General features: G+C 44.1%; 1 protein-coding gene across 1 annotated transcript in view; it reads left to right on the top strand.

Moving 5' to 3' along the window:
- SYNPO2L (synaptopodin 2 like) overlaps nt 1-18,136 on the top strand; it is a 343,674-nt gene that overhangs the window by 154,046 nt on the left and 171,492 nt on the right. Inside the window, exon 3 of the mRNA XM_069610690.1 lies at nt 1,748-2,478. Within this exon, the coding sequence (XP_069466791.1) occupies nt 1,748-2,478 (731 nt within the window). The remainder of the gene's footprint in view (nt 1-1,747; nt 2,479-18,136) is intronic.

The raw sequence follows: 18,136 nt of genomic DNA on the forward strand, positions 1-18,136 counted from the left end.
GCCTGATAGGAGCACAATGGAACCGATTGAAATGTCTCTCCCAGCACAGAACAGGCCTATACACTAGCCACACTCATTCGAGTTGATCAATTGGGCCCAGATAGGCCCAGTACCACTTGTATACCAAGTGGAGCTAAAAAGAGATTGACATCTCAAGACAGAATGCTTGTGATTATCCAGCTGCTTTCATGGGCATCGCAATTCACAAAAGCACCTAAAGGCCTAATTGAACTTGTACTGCACGCTACAGAAAAAAATGCTTTCGAAACTAGCATTGGCAAAGGCAACAGTTTTCCCTTTTGTGCAGGCATGGAATAGGCATTTCCCAGATGCCACCATATTGGTGCTACCTAGCCATAAGAGGACAACAGGAGGAACATGGCGTGATTAACTGGGCACATGATAGTAGTTCTTGCCAAATGCTTATTTAATACCTACACATGAGCCAACACTGTTGGCTTTGTTAGTGCTTGTTTTTAACAGGACTTTAGTGCAAGGAACATATATAAATCAAGTAGCTAATACCACACTTGTTTATTGCATTTGTTTCTACATCATTAGCACATTTGCAGCTGTGATTAAACCATTAACTCTCAGAAGACTGCATAGAAATAACACTAGAAGACTACAGTTTGATTGAACAGCTAGCTAAGGCTAGCTCAAAGAGTACCCAGGTGAGGTGTAGGTAGTGGGTGGGCATCACCTTTGGCATTAGCATGACCATGGTCAATCAATGGATGGGGGTAAATAACCAAACAACAGCCATGGGCTGTGCATCCCTCCTCACATGTCCTCACCCTCCTAGCTGTACTGCGATGCAATCGTTTTGGCTTATAGGTGGTGCTTAAGCTGGAGTGTACTTTTTTCAGGAGATAAAAGGGCCCAGTCACCAAATGCCAAGTGTTCAGTAATAGCAGTCTAATTTTAAAGGTCAGATGCCGATAGTGACCATGATCAGATGTTCTGTTTTTTTTATGCCAGGCTATTTAGAGAGGAGGACGGAGAGCTCACAGCAAATGGCTCCGTTCTGCCGGTGCACAACAAGACTCTAAGAAGCTGGAATATCCGTTCAGTAGTCATGCACCAAAGGACCACCCACACCAGCTATTAAGTTCGATTTGTTAAACTTATGAAAATATTTAAAGTATCGAAGTGCCCAAAGAAACTGCTTGCAAGTGTCCAATTATTTTGCTATTCAACCTGTTATGTCACTTAAGTATCTTGACAGCATCATGTCCCTATTAAAAATAGCCCAGGAGTTATGTCGGATAAGGTATCAGAGAAGGCCCGTATCGTCTAATATCACAGGATTTCAGATGCTTGCACTGGTGAATGGTTTGACTTTTATAAGACCGTTCTAGCAAAATACCTATGAGCAAAACCCTTGGGAATTGCTTATCTCGGGCACCATATTCACGTGCATACAACTAGTGGACTCGGTTCAGGCTGGGGTTTCTGGTTATCACTGACAATCCACACCTCCTGAAGTGCCAAATATATACCTTTAAACAGATGGAGAGGCTGAGACAAAATGCATTTGGTATCCTAAATATATGTTCCCCTGTTGTCCACTGACCTCCTTCCTGCCGACCCCCAAAGCGCCTCATGGATTTGATCTGCTGTGTACCTTCAGCCCCTCCTGGTTCCTTCTCCTCTCATTTTCTCCCCCTCGGAGGGAGGGAGGGAATCTCTAAATACAGACAGTGCATGGCTGTAATGCGACTCTTTTTTCTCTTCTCCTGCACAGGACACCAGCAGCAGCAACAGGAGAGCAACGGGGCCTGCTCTCTCCAACTCCTGGGGTTCAGGCCCAGAAACAGAAGCAACTTCGTCCACTCCAGCCACCCACTAGCCCGGATCCGCCACGGATCTTACATCGGGAGAGCATTACCTCGCCCCCAGACAGTGAGGCTTACTACGGAGAAACGGACAGCGACGCTGACACCCTTGGCCAGCGGCCCCAGGAGATTACCCCAATTCCACACGAGAAGCATCGCCGGGCCCGCAAGAAGAGCCCGCGGTCTCCACCTGAGCCACAGTCCTTGTCTGAGATGAGCGGCTATGACAGCGCTCCCGAGCCGGTCCGACAGGTACAGCATAAGGAGGAGGACGATGTTGCCCCGAAACCCTCCTTTCCTTCAGCACCTTGGCGCTCTGCCGCAACGAAGCAGCATCTCCCTGCTGCCAACAGCATCCAAAGTGGTGTCGTGGCAGGAGGAGGAGTGGCCAAGAGAGAGATTGTGTACGAGCCTTCAGAGGATAGCAGGGCAGAGACCCCCTTCTCCGATGTAGATGGGGGATTCTATCCCGCAGAGGAGGGGGAAGGTCCAGCTCCCTCCCCAGAAGCACTGCTATTGCCACAGGGGATGGCGAGGAGCATCCGTGCCGAGAGACCTCTCATCCCCATGGTGGGGCCTGTCGAGCACCCAGTGGATGAGGACCTCACCACCAGCTATATGGAGAAAGCCAAGGAAGCAAGTAAGTGTCAGCCTGCCCACAGGCATTACGCACGTTGCAGGCCTCTGGATTGATATGCATAGCTCAGCAAATAAGGTGTGCTCATTCCAGAAGTAAACACGTGTAGGAAGTACACTGCTCAAAATGCACAAACTTAGAGCTCTAGATACACACATCCTAGATTATAAGATGCATCCAGCCAGTGGTGAAAAGGCACGCTGTCGGTGCTCAGAAAACGCAATGATAGAGCTCCAGGCACAGACAGGATAGAGGTCAAGAAAAAGGCAACGCATCTCTAAGCGACACATTGCATAGAGTTCAAGCTACACACAGTTTAGAGCTCAAGAAACATACATACATACCGGACAAACAGTAAGTGGTCAAGACACGCACAGTTCAATGAAGCCAAGGATTCTCGAACTAAGAAATCAAGTATGCACAGCAAGAGCTCCCGAACCACAGAGCGAGAGAGAGGGAGAGGGAGAGAGAGAGAGTGTGTGTGAGAGAGAGAGAGAGAGAGAGAGAGAGAGCGAGAGGTCATGTTGAACACACCAGAGAGCTCGAAATGTGTAGTGAACACACAAGATATGCACAAGCCATCCCAGCTAGATGTCGGAATATGTTCAGGCCAGAGCTCAATATTAGCACATCCCATAGCTCACGAGACACAGCTAAAGCTCCAGATGAAGTCATGTCATTGATTAAGATACACACAGATAGAGCTGGAGATACATAGACCCCTACTACTGAGGGGGGCACAGCTAGAGCTCACGATAATATACACAGTACAGCTCCTAAAAGCCAAACCACCCAGAACTCAACAGACACACAACCCAGAGCTCACATTAGACACTCTCTAGAGATCAACATACAGAATAAAGCACAAGATACACACTGACCACAGGTGAAAAACAAACAGACCGACATTGCAAAAGGCACTCAGCTGAAACGAAAGAGGAACACAACTAGCACCTACGAGGCACACACCCCAGAACACAGTGCATAACCAACTCGATCTTACGAAACACACAGACCAGTGCACAAGATCCATATGGCGGGAGCTTAGTATACACCCCAGGCAGCACACAGCGTAGGGCTCGGGATGTGCACAACTCAGAGCTCAATATGCTCACTCATTGCCCCTGAGTGTACCAGCCAGGGCCTACAAAAGAGACATCAGTAGTTTGTAATGGCCACAAAATGAGCTCATGATAGCAACATGCCCAGGTTATGATGGGCTCAAGAAAAACTAAATATGCACAAGCCCAGCTTATGACTGACGCAAAAGTGAAGGCTGGAAAATTCATAGACCATCTAGGGCTCACTGGGAAATGTAGCGTTCATGAGCGAGCACAACCAGAGTTCCTCTCCAGCACCTCGAGTTCAACGTGCTCATCCATTCTGCGCTCTTGTAAAGACCCAGGACTAGGTATGCGCCACTCACTGTAATTGTCCCCATGTACTGTGCACTTACCTTTTACTGAATAAATACAAACAGAAATACCCATTTTGTCCCAGTGGGGCACTCCAATTATCCTTCACTCGGTCCATGAAATCATCATATTGACCCTCCCTCTAGCCTCCATTGTCCCACACCTGTAATGACCTTCTGACTTTGGTGTTAACCACGCCCATCTAGCTCTGTCAGGCTGATGGGCACCTAATTGTTTAGGCAGTAGTCCCGCGAATACAATGATGGCTTCTTTCCGTAATGAGAATTGAAGTAAGTGACTATAAACTGGAGTGTGGAATTCTGGCGAGAAACAGAAGAATTACATTCAGACTTGATTTCCACAGCAGGAAAAACCGTGGAAAAATAAAAGGGGCGCCTGATGTGGAGACGTTGCTTAATGAGTTGATGCCATCGGTGTCCTCTGACGTGACGGAGACAGAACACACCCTGCGCTTTCACAGCAGAAGAAGGAAAGGCACTGAACATGGATGCCGAGCCAGGGATTCACCAGTGCAATCGAGAAGGTCAGATCATATGAAGCTCACAGGAAGAAAGCTTGAAAGGGTGCCCAGCTGCAAATTTTATTTCCAATATACAAATATATACACTTTTTAATACAAACCATTTTTCTTTTCATAAAAACACATTTTAAAGGCAAAAGAATTATTCGGTTTGAAGAGAAACCAGAGTATAAAACACATTTTACAATTCAAAGACAGTGTGATCTGTAATTTTTGACTGCACTTAATCTTTCCTCTAGGTCACTGCACTACATCTTTTCTCTTTGAAACCTCTTAGTTCAAAGTCACATCTGTTAACCATCAAGACTGGACTAGTTACACCGTCACCAGTATTGATGCCTTTGTATGTTTAGTAGTTTACATTCAGCAATCTTCTAATGTTAATTATTTCTAGTGCAACCCATATATTGTCCACTATACTGTCCTCAACATGTTTCGGTTGCTTTGCGTTCCTGTTACTGGATCTTCTTCAGGAGATCAATTACATATTCATCCGACACAAGTATGCCATATAATCTATTTAAACATTCAAGTATTTTTTATCATGCACAGAAACACCATGTGATACGCCCACACAATCAAAAATGATTGGAAAAACATTATTCTTCAATGTTCATTCAATTCTGCTTCTGGAATGCCTGTTTCATTATATATAAAAGGACCTGCAAATGACATACCGTTTATTAGTATTTAAACTCGACTAAGCCAATGAGTGAGGTATTATACCATCTTATTTGGTCAAAGTCCAATGCATTATAATTACCTTGCAAGTAGTTGAAGATTGTAAATTACAATCTTCCTTACTTTATTATGAACCATCGGTCCTCCAATCTGTGAAGAATGTACTTCAAACACACAGACTGCGAGTGATACCACTTTCCCATGGGCTAATCATGCACACACCTTGAGCTTTTCAGCCGCCTACCTCTGTCAAGCTTGTGTGCTGTACTCTTTTTTTTTAAACTTCACCTGCATCTAAGCAAACAACAAACCATAATGTTGTTACTTCCTGGTCCATTTAAATCCGTTTTGGTACATAGCCTAAATCAATGATGTATTCACCTTTAGTTGTTAGAATACATTTTGGCCTCACAAGAAAGATCATGCCTGGGAACCTCCGTATTCAAATTATTTTGGGTCCATTTCTTTCAACGTTTTAGCATTGTAAGTTCACCACAGGATCTCTTTTCGAATGTGGTCTTTTGGAACATACACACCTATCCGTCATTACCCTTTAACAATGTTTATTAGAATATACCACAAGCTCACTCCAATTCAATCCATTTCTTACTGTATAATCCTCCAGTTTTGCTCTTACATGCACCAGAGAGTGACTATCCTCTCTCGCGTGTGCAAGCTTTGGCTCTTTCATCTTATTTTTGTAGGTCTATTTGGGCTTTCCCCGTTCTTCCATTCAAACGAGCAAGGGTCAGCTCTTCTATCCATCTTTCGTGCCAAATTGAAAATATGTATTCAATCCTAAAAGACACTTATTGCTAGGCTTGGACATAATTTCGCTTTACACTAAGATTCCACAGTGGCCATCCCAGAAGTTATTGTGAGAACGTGCAATACAATGCTAAAATGTTGAAAGGAATGAACGCACAAAAAACGGGACTATGGAGGATTTCCCAGGCATGATCTATCTGTTGAGGCCAAAATGGATTCTTATAACTAAAGGTGAATACATGATTTATTTAGGTCCTGTAGCAAAGTGGATATAAATAAAGAAGGAAGTAACAACGTTACGCATTTGTTGTTTGCTGAGACGCAGGTGAAGTTTAAAAAAAAGAAATGAGTACAGCGCACAAGCTCGGCAGAGGCAGGCGGCTGAAAAGCTCAAGGTATGTGCATGATTAGTCCATGGGAAAGTGGTAGCACTTGCGGTCTGTGTGCTTGAAGTTAGAAACTCATGTTACTCCATCTGCATTCTTTACAGATTGGAGGACTGATGGTTCATAATAAAATAAGGAAGTTTTTAATGAACAACCTTCACCTACTTATTGGATAAATCTAACGCATTGGACGTTGACCAAATAAGATGGTGACCAACTCACTCATTGGTTTAGTCGAGTTTGAATACTAATACATTTTATGTCATTTGCAGGTCCTTTATAATGAAACGGTCATTCTAAAAGAAGAATTGAACTGAACATTAAAGAAAAATGTTTTTCCAAAAATGTATTTGTATATGGGTGAATCCCATTGAGTTTGTCTGCATGAACGAAAACTCCTTGAATTATTAAACAGATGATATGGCAAACTAGTGTTGGATGACTATATAATTGATCTCCTGAAGAAGGTTCAGTAACAAGAACGCAAAGGAACCGAAACATGTTGTGGACAGTATAGTGGACAACATATGGGTTGCACTAGAAATAATAAACTTTGAAAGATTGTTGAATGTAAATACTAAACATACGGAGGCATCAACACTGGTGATGGTGTAACGAGGCCACTCTTGATGGTTGACAGATGTGGCTTTGAACTAAGAGGTTTCAAGGGAAGAAGATTAAGTGCAGTGCAGTAGAAAATTAGGCATCACATTGTCTAAATGTGTTTTTTCAAATGTATTAATGATAATGATGTGTTTATTTATATAGCACCTTAATCCAAAGCACTTTACAGACAGAGCACATATTTACATACAATATCACCCAACCGAAATTGGTACTCATTTGGTGACCTCGGAAGGATGAAAGGCTGAGTTGGCCTTCCCAGGATTCAAACCTGCGACCTGCAGATCATGCTCAGATCGCAGCAGCGAGCGTTCAACCCACTGAGCTATCTTAAGTTTAAAAAGAGTATATATTTGTATATTGGAAATAAAATTGTGTATTAAGACAATGATATGCGGATAATTTCGGGATACTGCCATATTATAAAGTACTAGTGATGACATGAGAGCATGTGGAGCTTCTCTTTGTTGAATATGTATTTTAAGATGTCAGGTGAAGTGTACAGCTGTATTGGTTTATGCCCCTATCCATTACATTCGGGGCCAGATGGGCTATTCTATGGACAAAATTGTGCCCCCTGTTAACACTCTGCTGGTGGTGTCTTAGGCAGGACCTATAGTAGCTTGTTATACCACCAGTCCTGAGTGTAGAGCAGCCATAAGCAAGTTCTGCTAGGCATCAGGGAACGGACAAGAGACGATGCCATTCAGCCATCTGTCAATGCACGCATTCCCTCTCTTGCACCCACATTTACATCACACCACATTTTGTTTGTTTGATTCCAAAGCACTCTCTCACTTTCTTACTTCCTCCACCAATCTGCAGGGCAGAGGCCCATCCTCCCAACTCCTTCTGACAAGCCTACTGCAGAAATAGCATTTGATGTCACCAATTGCTGTGCGTGTTCAGAATTGGACCTGTCGACCTCCAACCCTATTCTTGTCACAGACACACCAGTTTGGCTCTTAGAAAGGAGGTCATGTCCCAAGAATTGCTAGACAGCCATATGCTGCTGACTGCATTAGTCTAGTAACACAATCTTGATCTTAAATGTGGGAAGTAAAATCTATTAAAAAGAATGTAGTGCCTTATATTTGCGAGGAAATAATTGAACTGCCATGTATGGACATTGATACTCTGCAAAAAATAGTTTGTAATTATGCTAAGTGCATACTTTAAGTAGACTTAAAATTGCACCTTTTTATTAATAAGTAGTAAAGCTAAGCTAAAACACTCTGCCCCATTTGGGATGCAGGGAAAAGGCTTTCCACACTTTTGTCTGCATATACCCCATTCTAGTGTAAAGGACTTCCGGCATAACTAGAGTTTCCAAATGGAGTTCCTTCACCATGTTGGAAGACCTTATGCGGTTATGCAGGCATCATTATTCTGATGCCACTTACACGCTTGATTTCAGAAGAATGTACTCACTTATCCTGAATGAGGAAAAATCATGTGTAGCCATTTGAACTCTGTGACATAAAGACGGCCACCATATTTGTCATGGCAGCCGTCATTGAAGATCTGCACCGAGCCCATGCATGCACGATGGAGATTATGCCTGACTCGCTGCCTGCTGTGGTGAAAGGCATGGCAATCTGGCTGGATCCACAGTTCCTTTCACGGCAGGATGAGGGATTACTGATCTGGATTCCTCAGGCCTATAAGACAGAGGCAATTAGTGTCTGAGAATCAGACTTACTTGTTCAAAAACGTCTGTCATGAACCTGTCGGTCTATGAATGGCAAGCAGTCCCACCACTGACACTCTTTCCAGAAACTCACTTATGTTGCCTCAGAACCTGGCTTCATGGATTTTACCATTGCTAGGTAGGAAGGCACCCAAAAGTATTCTTCAGGAGTGACACGCACGTGCTTCTCATATGTTTAGCTTTATCCAGGGTAATTTCATCTATTATTATTTTCCCACTTCAGGAGGGACAGACCCATATCAGCCATGGTTAGGGGACCAATTCCCTACCTCCCCAGGCACGCCTTATATCAGGAACAGTGTCATTCTTATGTAATTCTACTCTTGAACAGAAACCCCAATAGCTTTAATTTCCACTTTTAATGAAGGCTAGTCCTGTTCCTCCAAACTTCCCTTTTTATTAGCGATGGGCTGATACACCCTAATAATCCTCTTTAGGAGAGGTAGTACTGTACCTCCAAGATGACGTCTGTGTTAGCTGTAGCCCGTTTCCTCCAAATTCTTCTCTTTTGGGGATATCACCTCATACCCCTCACTTAGGTCCTTAGTAGAATAGTCAGATACCTCCACATTCTCATCTTTAAGCGGGGCAGTCCCATGCTGTCCTTGCATCGTTTAGTTGCAAGAGGTTAGCGCTTGATTTGAAATGAAGCCCCCACTCTATCTCAGTACTGATATGCACCGGACATGGAAACAGTAGTGAACTAGATGCAAATGCTGTCCATGTCTTGTTTACAAATAAAAAAAATATCCTTTCGGTTAGGAAGCAGGGATAAAGGTATTATCCCCATCTGGATGCAAGCCAATAGGAATAGAGTATATATAAATTAGTTAATTCCTTCAAAAGCCACTTAGTATGTTCTTCATACTTGGAAAAAAACCTCACACATAAATTAATTAAATGATTTGAAGTCTTTCTGACTGTCCTATATCTTTCAATGTCTATGCCATCACACATGCCAGAAGGAGAAACTTCAAATGCGCAGCTCTCCACTGATATCCCTGGCATACAGTACACGTTGCGCGAGGGCCAGGAAAGCAAATTGCATAGAAATCCACTTAAACTACCTAGTGAATGGATTGCCCATTTTATTTTCAAAGCGACGTCGTTTCTAGGCTTAGACGGCCAGCGGGTGTCTGTAGGATGCGCTGTAGATTTGCTCCAAATCTGCTCCCTCTGTAGATGTGTTTGTGCTGGTGGATTTGCAGCTGGGCTCCCTTTCAAGGTATCTTCCTGTGAGCTTCATATGATCTGACCTTCCTGATGGCACTGGTGACTCCCTGGCTCGGCATCTATGTTCAGTGCCTTTCCTTCTTCTGCTGTGAAAGCGCAGGGTGTGTTCTGTCTCCGTCACCTCAGAGGCCCCCGATGGCATCAACTCATTAAGCAACGTCTCCACATCAGGCGCCCCTTTTATTTTTCCACGGTTTTTCCTGCTGTGGAAATCAAGTCTGAATGTAATTAAGACAATGACACTCGGATAGATTTGGGATACTGCTAGATTATAAAGTTCTAGCAATGACATTGGAGCCTACGGAGCTTCTCTTTGTTGAATAGTGCTAAAACTATGAGTCATGACACCACAAGCCTAAAAGGTCTCAGGTTCCTCTTGTTTGTAGTACAGTAGCTAAAAATAAATGCCGGAGGAGAACGGGCCTTTCAGAACAGGGAGAATTCTAAAGACTTAGTACATATGTCAAAATATAGAATTTGACAGCATATAAAAGCACCAAGCCCCAACGTGCTATAAGTATCAGTCAGCGGATGAATAACGTGTGTGAGTTAAATCACCATCTACTTCCAAAAGTCTGGGCTATTTCCTGTTGAGCAATGAAGACAGTGCCATTTATTCAAATGAAGTACTTCTGCAGTTCTTGCATTTTTGCCAGTCCAACAACTGTACTGTAAATGTGTTAGTTATGTCTGCTGTTCTCATGCTGGCTCAATTGGATATTGTTGGACCTCGGCAATTTGATGATCAAAAGGCTGTGGTTGATAGGCTGTATGTTCCATTCATCTGGGCAGGGCCATTTTAAGCACTTTGGGGGCCCAGGGCACGGACACCTCTGGTGCCCCCCTCCAACAGACCAAGCGAATTAAGTGATATACAATATCTAGTGCGCCGCACCCCGTGTCACGATAGCAACCCATAGCTTGATATGCTACCTCGCAGAGATCAAAATAAGCATGGTAAACTTCCTTTCAGATACCGTACACTCTTCATTCATGTTGTAATCAGAGTGACAAACAAGTAGCATTTCAAGGGCAACATTAGCAGTCTACGCGAGGGTACTTGTGTTCAAGCATAGATACAGCAAAAATGTCTTCAATAGCAGCCACGTGGAAGCTATACTGGACATAGTATAACTGCAGGCTACAGATTTTATGACACAGGTACACATAATCCAGAATAGTATGAGATTAGCTGCCTCCGAGACAGCAAAGGTGCTCAAGCATGGATACAGACGACCAATGGGAAGCAAGAATAAAACTACACATACCATAGCATAGGGATTAGATAACGATTTGAAGATACCAAGAAGGTGTCTATATCCAGACAGACTTAGATTAGAATCGGGACATGATTTTCAAGCAGTGTTGCCATTCAAGAGCAAAGAAACAGGTGGCTGTGGTGTGTAATATATCAATGCTCACTCTCACTATAGAGGAAGCAACACTATATATAGCCAGGGAAACTATGAATGAGTCTTTCTTAAAGGTCATACCCTGAGAACAAAAATCACTCTGAAGGGCTGACAATTTTGAAAGGTTTAAGGACTTGCAATTTTGACAGGTGAAGAAATGCAAGATTAAATGAGATACCCAGGATCACACATTGATTAAAAGGTGAAGCTGGGATTTGTACCCACAATTTCTGCTCTTTATCAATTTATTTTCTAGTTTTTACCTTGAACTAAAATAATCCCATTTTACAGAACTGACTTGGAAAATATGAAAATCACATAACCCAATATAAACACTTAAAAAAACAAAACATTATAAAAACATAATTAAAAATGGGAATGATTCTAGCTTCATTGGGCCTCATTTTGACCCTGGCGGTAGCCATGCCGCTAAATACCGGCACAGCTGCCACCGGAGTCATGATTTTACTAGCACCCGGGGGGCGGGGCATTCCAGCCCCGGCGGACCCAGTAATTGCCCATTGCCAGTAATTATTAGTCCCCATTCCCATTGAGCCCAATAGGGCACAATGGGAATGGGGAGTACGGTAGCACTGGCACCAATCAGAATGGTGCTGGTGCCGGTCCGCACCTGGCGGGCAGAAAGGCACCCGCTTGCACACCTTGTAGTTTGCCAGTCCGGTAACAACGGTGCTGGTAGATTACCGGCACCGTTGTTACAGGACCGACACAGTTGTAATGAGGCCCATTGTCTCCATCATCAAGGAAAGTATATAAATGCCAGCATACCAATGGATCTGATCTTAAAAGATTTCAGATAGGTTTCTCTTTTGTAAAGCTTTAAATACACCCCAAACACAGGCTTGTGCAATGGTATTTAAAAACATGCAAAAAAAACCTTTGAATTGTACAAAAAAGCAAACCATGTTGTTGTCACAGAAGCAGACCTTAACATATGCTGGTAAGAAGCCTGCAATATCTGGTCTGCTCTCTTCTGTCTAGAACTCCTTACACTCAAATGGCCTACATGATAGAAAAGATCAGGTAATTGGCCAAACAATGCCTCCAGTATGTGAGAAGAAATCCTTTTCATAGAAGGCAGTACAGTACTGTCAGTGATATAAGATTTGTCCAGGATCACTGTATTGTCTGCTGGCAAAGCCAGGATCCAAGCATGAACGCTTTGGATCCACAGTCTGTACTTTGCATACATAAACACCTATAACACTTTATTTTCATCATTGGAGGTGCCTGCCTAGGTTTTGCAACTCCCCATCTAAACACACCAATTTCTAGACCATCACCATACTGACGCTATGTTAGTTTTTATAGCAACCGCTATCTAGTGCAGGTACATTGGTGATAACACCTGGAGTGCTATAGAACAAAATACATATGCATGAAGGCTTAACAACTTCATACATTGGAAATGCTAAGTCGGCCTAGCTGGAATTTGGTATTGTAATCTTGCACATCAACGCATATCTCTGCAATGAGTGCTTAACACACTGAGCTATCCTCTGAACCATCAGGACACTCAAATGTATCAATATGTTTTTCAACTTTAGATATTATTGCACATGATCAGTATAATCCCCACAGAAAGGTGAGAATGCTACAGGTGTTGTGCTACGAAAACTATGTATACCACAGTGAACATAGCATTACAGGATGAAACGATCAGAACAAAATGTACTTATCAACAACAGACAGAAATTAGGGTTAGCTTTAGCAGCGCACCATAGAAAATCCTGATGTGTGATGTTTAATTTTGTTGGTTTAGGGAAACTGACTTTTTTTTAATAAGGCTCCTTCTTGGGGCCCCCTCCAAGGTGGGGGCCCAGGGCAAGTGCCCCTTTTGACCTCCCATAAAGACGTCTCTGCATCTGGGCACTCAATCTGATAGAAAATGTTGCAACTCTTGTATATTCTTTGCTGGTATGTGTAAGCAAGAGATACTTGGTGGTTTGAGGAATCCCAAGGTATTTTCACTGCTTTAAATGGGGGAGCCCCATTCCATGAGGCCAGGTGGATGAGGCCGCTAACCGATAGTCCCCCTGGGGGTGGTAAGTCAGCAGGTGGCTATCATGGGGAGGGATAAGCCTGTTGAAAGTAGCCAGTATCCTGGGAGAATGTGGTATCCCTTTGACCCACCCATCTTCCCTCAAAATCCCTCTAATTCCACACTACCCAATGTCCCCATGTCTTATTGCAGTATATGACACGCAATGACTACTGGGACGAGGAAGAGGCCGTGAGTAATGAAGATCACTGACACAAATGAATGCATACAATCTAGCCTTTTCATTTATCCTATTGGTGGCTGTCATTCAAAGCAGCGAGGGAAGGGAAGGATGGCGTCTTCGTTGTCGGCTCGACAGGAGCCGAGAAGGTGCCAAGGTATGTGCAGGAGCGCAGAGAGGCAGACTGTGCCCAGGATGTAGGTACACTCGCGGAGGGCCCGCAACTCGTAAAGCAGACCGGTGGAGAGGGAAAACACCCACCGGTCACCAAAGCTGCTCGAGTGCCTCCAAACTGCTTGCGAACTGCAAGTGAGACATGCGGAAGCCCGGGGAAGGCCCCAGTGAATTGGGAAAGCTGCAGAAGCTCCTGTGAGACATGTGAACAACAGGAGGGAGACGTGCAATACCCTACAGGTACATGGGTGGCTAGGCCCAGTGTTGGGGAGACCCAGAGAGTGCTTGAAGACCAAAGAGAATGACAGAAAGTATACTGACAGAGTGATCAAGGGAAAGTGGTCTGGGACCCATATTAGGATGACACACCCTGACCAATAATATGGGGGAGTGCAAACTTTGCAGACAATACTGGCAGGCACAGGCCTTGGCAGGAGAGTAAACCAAGGCTGTGGATCAAAGAGAGATCAGCACAAGAGAACGCTGTGAACAACCAAGTGAAAGGGATGTGGGACCCATACCAGGAAGGCATATCCCAAGTAGTGATAAAGGGGAATACAAACTCTGCATGTACAGATGATACACACCTTGGCAGGGCAGTAAACCAAGTCTGTGCTTTATGAAAGATCAGACTGGGAAAGTAACAGGTGAAGAGGGTCTGAGACCCACGCTGGGGAAACGCACCCCAATCAGTAATAAAGAGGAATACAAACTTTACATGTACAAGATGAGTAAACCAAGGCTGTTGGTGGAAGTGAAGAGAGGGAGAGAGAGAGAGAGAGAACTGTGAGTCTAAGAACTTTGAGTACCCTATTTGACAGGAGAGTGGGCCATGCAGGGGGAACTGATAAAAGGGTCAGAGACCCTCAGACCCTCAACACAGTTTGGTAGAGAAAAGCAGGCTATTCTTCCTCAGTGCAATACCTGGGTGACATGTCTGCCCATCAAATGTCTGGGACCTGCAAGACAGCTTTGAAAAGGTGTCCAGGCCATTCTTCCCTGTTGCAGGGCCTAGGAGCCAGGCCTGCTCATTAAAGACAACCAGACATTCATAGAAAGTGCAAATACTCAGAGGAAAGGGAATCAACCCCTTGAGTCTTGTGGAACTTTTATTTGCTTTTGTACACCTTTTTGGAACTTTTTGTTTTGAGCTACAAAGTCGGGTTGCAGGCCGGCAGTCAGAGAGACTTTTCCCTTTTCACCTTTTTGTTGAGATACTTGTGAGGGATAGGTTGGGATTTGCACACAGGAAGGCAAACTTTACTTTGGACATTCTGACACAGACAGTTTCTACACTCTCTGTGCCCTAGTCTACCCCCAATCTTTATCCAGGAACTGACAAGGCCAATACCATGGATTCAATTGAATTCAAACGCCCACACACGTGCCTAGTCATATGCTGGCACGAGAAAAAAATGAAACACTGTTGGAGCAAGCAAAGCATTGAGTGGTGCACTCCAGGATGCAGAAGTGAATCTGGGTATGCCGTAGAAATGCTCCTATATGCACATATGTTAAGAAAAATGTTGAGCTTGTGTTATAATTTTGATGTGTTGAAATCTACTGGATCCATTTCAGATCTATAGACTGCATATATATAATTGTTCATCATATTAAAAATTAGTCACTGAAGTACACATTACTATGAATAATTTAAGTTACAAATAACTTTATGAATACTTCTCAAAGCACTATTATAAAGGTACTTTTCAGTAAGGTAATAGTATTAAATCTAATCACTGATGTAGGCATTGTAATTGGAAAATGGTACAAACAGCATTCCATGCTAGAAAGAATAAATTCTGAAATAGAAATATTCATCCGATAAGGAGATGACATTGAGGGAGGATGCACCCAGTCAGGTGTCAAGAGTTGGAGTGGCATAGATACTGTTTGTAGCTTATTAGAATTGACCAGGGGACTATGTGAGTACAAATAGTTTGCAGAAGAGTGTATCTGGCCTCTGACACAAGAGCAGCCTCCACTTAGCAAGTTCAAATTCTGTGGCAGGGCGACATTAGCCCATCATCTTTTCAAGGTCGATAAACCATGTACCGTTAAAACAGGATAATAACAACACCTGTTATTACAGTCCTTAGAAGCTGGAATAATCTACCATGAAACGCAACATAGGAATACAAATAATGATCATTAGAAGGGTGTAGGCACCCACACAGGATGGCCATATGTATTTGGCTCACAAGCCAGCCAAGTTTCAAATGCCAGGCCTTCATGTTACACACTAACATATTCTGGCCATTGTAGTTTTGATTTACCCCAGCTAAGCCATTTGAACTATTGTATCAAGTTACAATGTGTTAAAGAAAGGTTTAAGGCTGACAGCATGATGTCAAATGACCTGGAGCTATTCAGTCATTTGCGATCGCACACTCCTTTGGCCTACTGATGAGCGAGGTGAATAGAATGAGGAGGCCTACTATTCATTTCGTTGGTAGATCCCTGCGCAATCAAGGATCCTCCCTTTTCCACTCTGTATCGCTACATCTACGACACAATACTGATCACATGAAGTTCAGAGGAGTACTGAATACATGTATGTTTGCATGTATGTATGGGATTGGTGAATTGCAAACCTAGATGGGAAGCAATGAAGCACTGCACCTACGGAACACACATCAGGGGGCTGTAAGTATTGTTCATGGGTAGCAGAGGTAGCTGGGATGAATAGGCGGAGCGCCCATTCCTCGAGTTATACAGAAGCTAGACTAACTCATCTTCCCTTTGCCCCTCTACGTTTCTGTTTCTTTCTCCCCGCTTACACTTGTATATTAACGCAGTCTTGCCAGCAGTGTAAATAACACCATGTGAAAAATGAGTGGTCACTAATGACATACATTTGCTTGGTGTAAAGAGTTACATCATTGGGGCAAAATGAGACAGAATTATAAAGCCAAGTTAAGGTATAATTGACAGGGCACTCTGTGTACCCTGAATTGATGGGTACTTGTACAATCGTTCATAGGTGTCTTTCAGAGACAATGGATTATAGGCAAATCCCACAATCCCTCAAGCACTACCTTGTGCGCCCTCTCCTAAAAAAGCATTCTGCTGATCCTTCCTTCCCGGCTAACTATTGCCCTTTCTACATCACCCCTTCCTTGGGCAAATTCCTGAAGAAGTTGGTCATCCCCCAACTGACTCACCACACCGAATCTGCTGGCTGTCTCCATGACCACCAGTCTGGCTTCAGAGCATCCAGAGGCACGGCAACTGCTCTCTTGAACACCCGTGAAGACTTGCTCTCAAATCTTGATTCTAACTCTCCCTTTGTTCTTATCCTTCTGGATATTTCCTCTGCCTTTGAAGCAGTCAATCAGGCCATCCTCATAAATCGTCTCCATGATACCCTGGGCATCAGAGACCGGCCACTTGCCTGGCTGACCCCCTTCTGGTCTTTCTGTGCCTTTTTCATGATTTCACATGTTGTTCATGATTCCCCCATGTTTATCCTTACTTACACCATCCTTTACTTAACTCTTTTATTCATTTTTTCTAACCAATCGGATATTTGATCAATTGATCAATCAATAATTAAAATGAATAATTTTTATCATTTTTTTTAATACATTTTTTTTTGGTCCTCTACCCTCCATCCGCACCCTTTCCCCTTCACCCAATCGCCCCTTCAAAAAATCCCTCCCAAGGGACCAGGTCCCTTGACAGAGTCCCGCAATTGTGCCTGACAAAGTCCTGCAATTGTGCCTGACCTCTCCTAGCTCGAGCGCGCTCTCCTGCTCTTTCGAGAGGCGCTCGGGCTCCTTTTTCCAGTTGTCTCCAAACGCCTGAGGAGTCCCCATGGAGTCAGCTGCGTCATCACGACGCCAGCGCGAGCGTGTTTTTTCCGCTTTTTATGGGCGATTGGGCTTTTTCTCGCCAGAATCGTCAGTCCGGAGCTGTACAGCCTGATACAGCACACGGAGGCGAGCAGCAGCCCTCTTGCAGGTACAGCCCACACACAGGGAGCACAGACTATTATCTTTTCAGCCTCTGCCTTGATTTTTGCATCCCATCATACCATCTATATGTGGTTTGCTCCACCTACAGGTATGCCTGACCTGTGAGCCATTTTGCCGCTTCTGTCACCTCAACTTGGTGCCGTGAGCCACCCCAGTTCGCCTCCCGCCTCCAATTTGTGGACGCTGGCCCAGAGGTATGTTCTTCTAGTTTTCAACTCTCCACCCTGGCACACTGTTTGCACCTGGTTGGGGGGTTTGCCACATAGGGGCTCACAGCATTTGCCCTGAACGCACACCTTCCATCCACTTGTGTGCACGCCGCCCTCCACCCCTTGCTAAGGCCCATCAGTCACTTTCAGAGACCTTCACATGCACTCCCCCCCCTTTCCCTTTGGCGGTGAGACCTCTCACATGTGCTCAGGCACCATCACTTCTCCAGGAATAATTGACCTAGTTTTTGCTCCAAAATGCTCACCCCTATGCATGAAGAGCCCCA

Source organism: Ambystoma mexicanum, chromosome 8, assembly GCF_040938575.1.
Source record: "Ambystoma mexicanum isolate Mex_15411 chromosome 8, UKY_AmexF1_1, whole genome shotgun sequence".
Lineage (NCBI taxonomy): Eukaryota > Metazoa > Chordata > Amphibia > Caudata > Ambystomatidae > Ambystoma > Ambystoma mexicanum.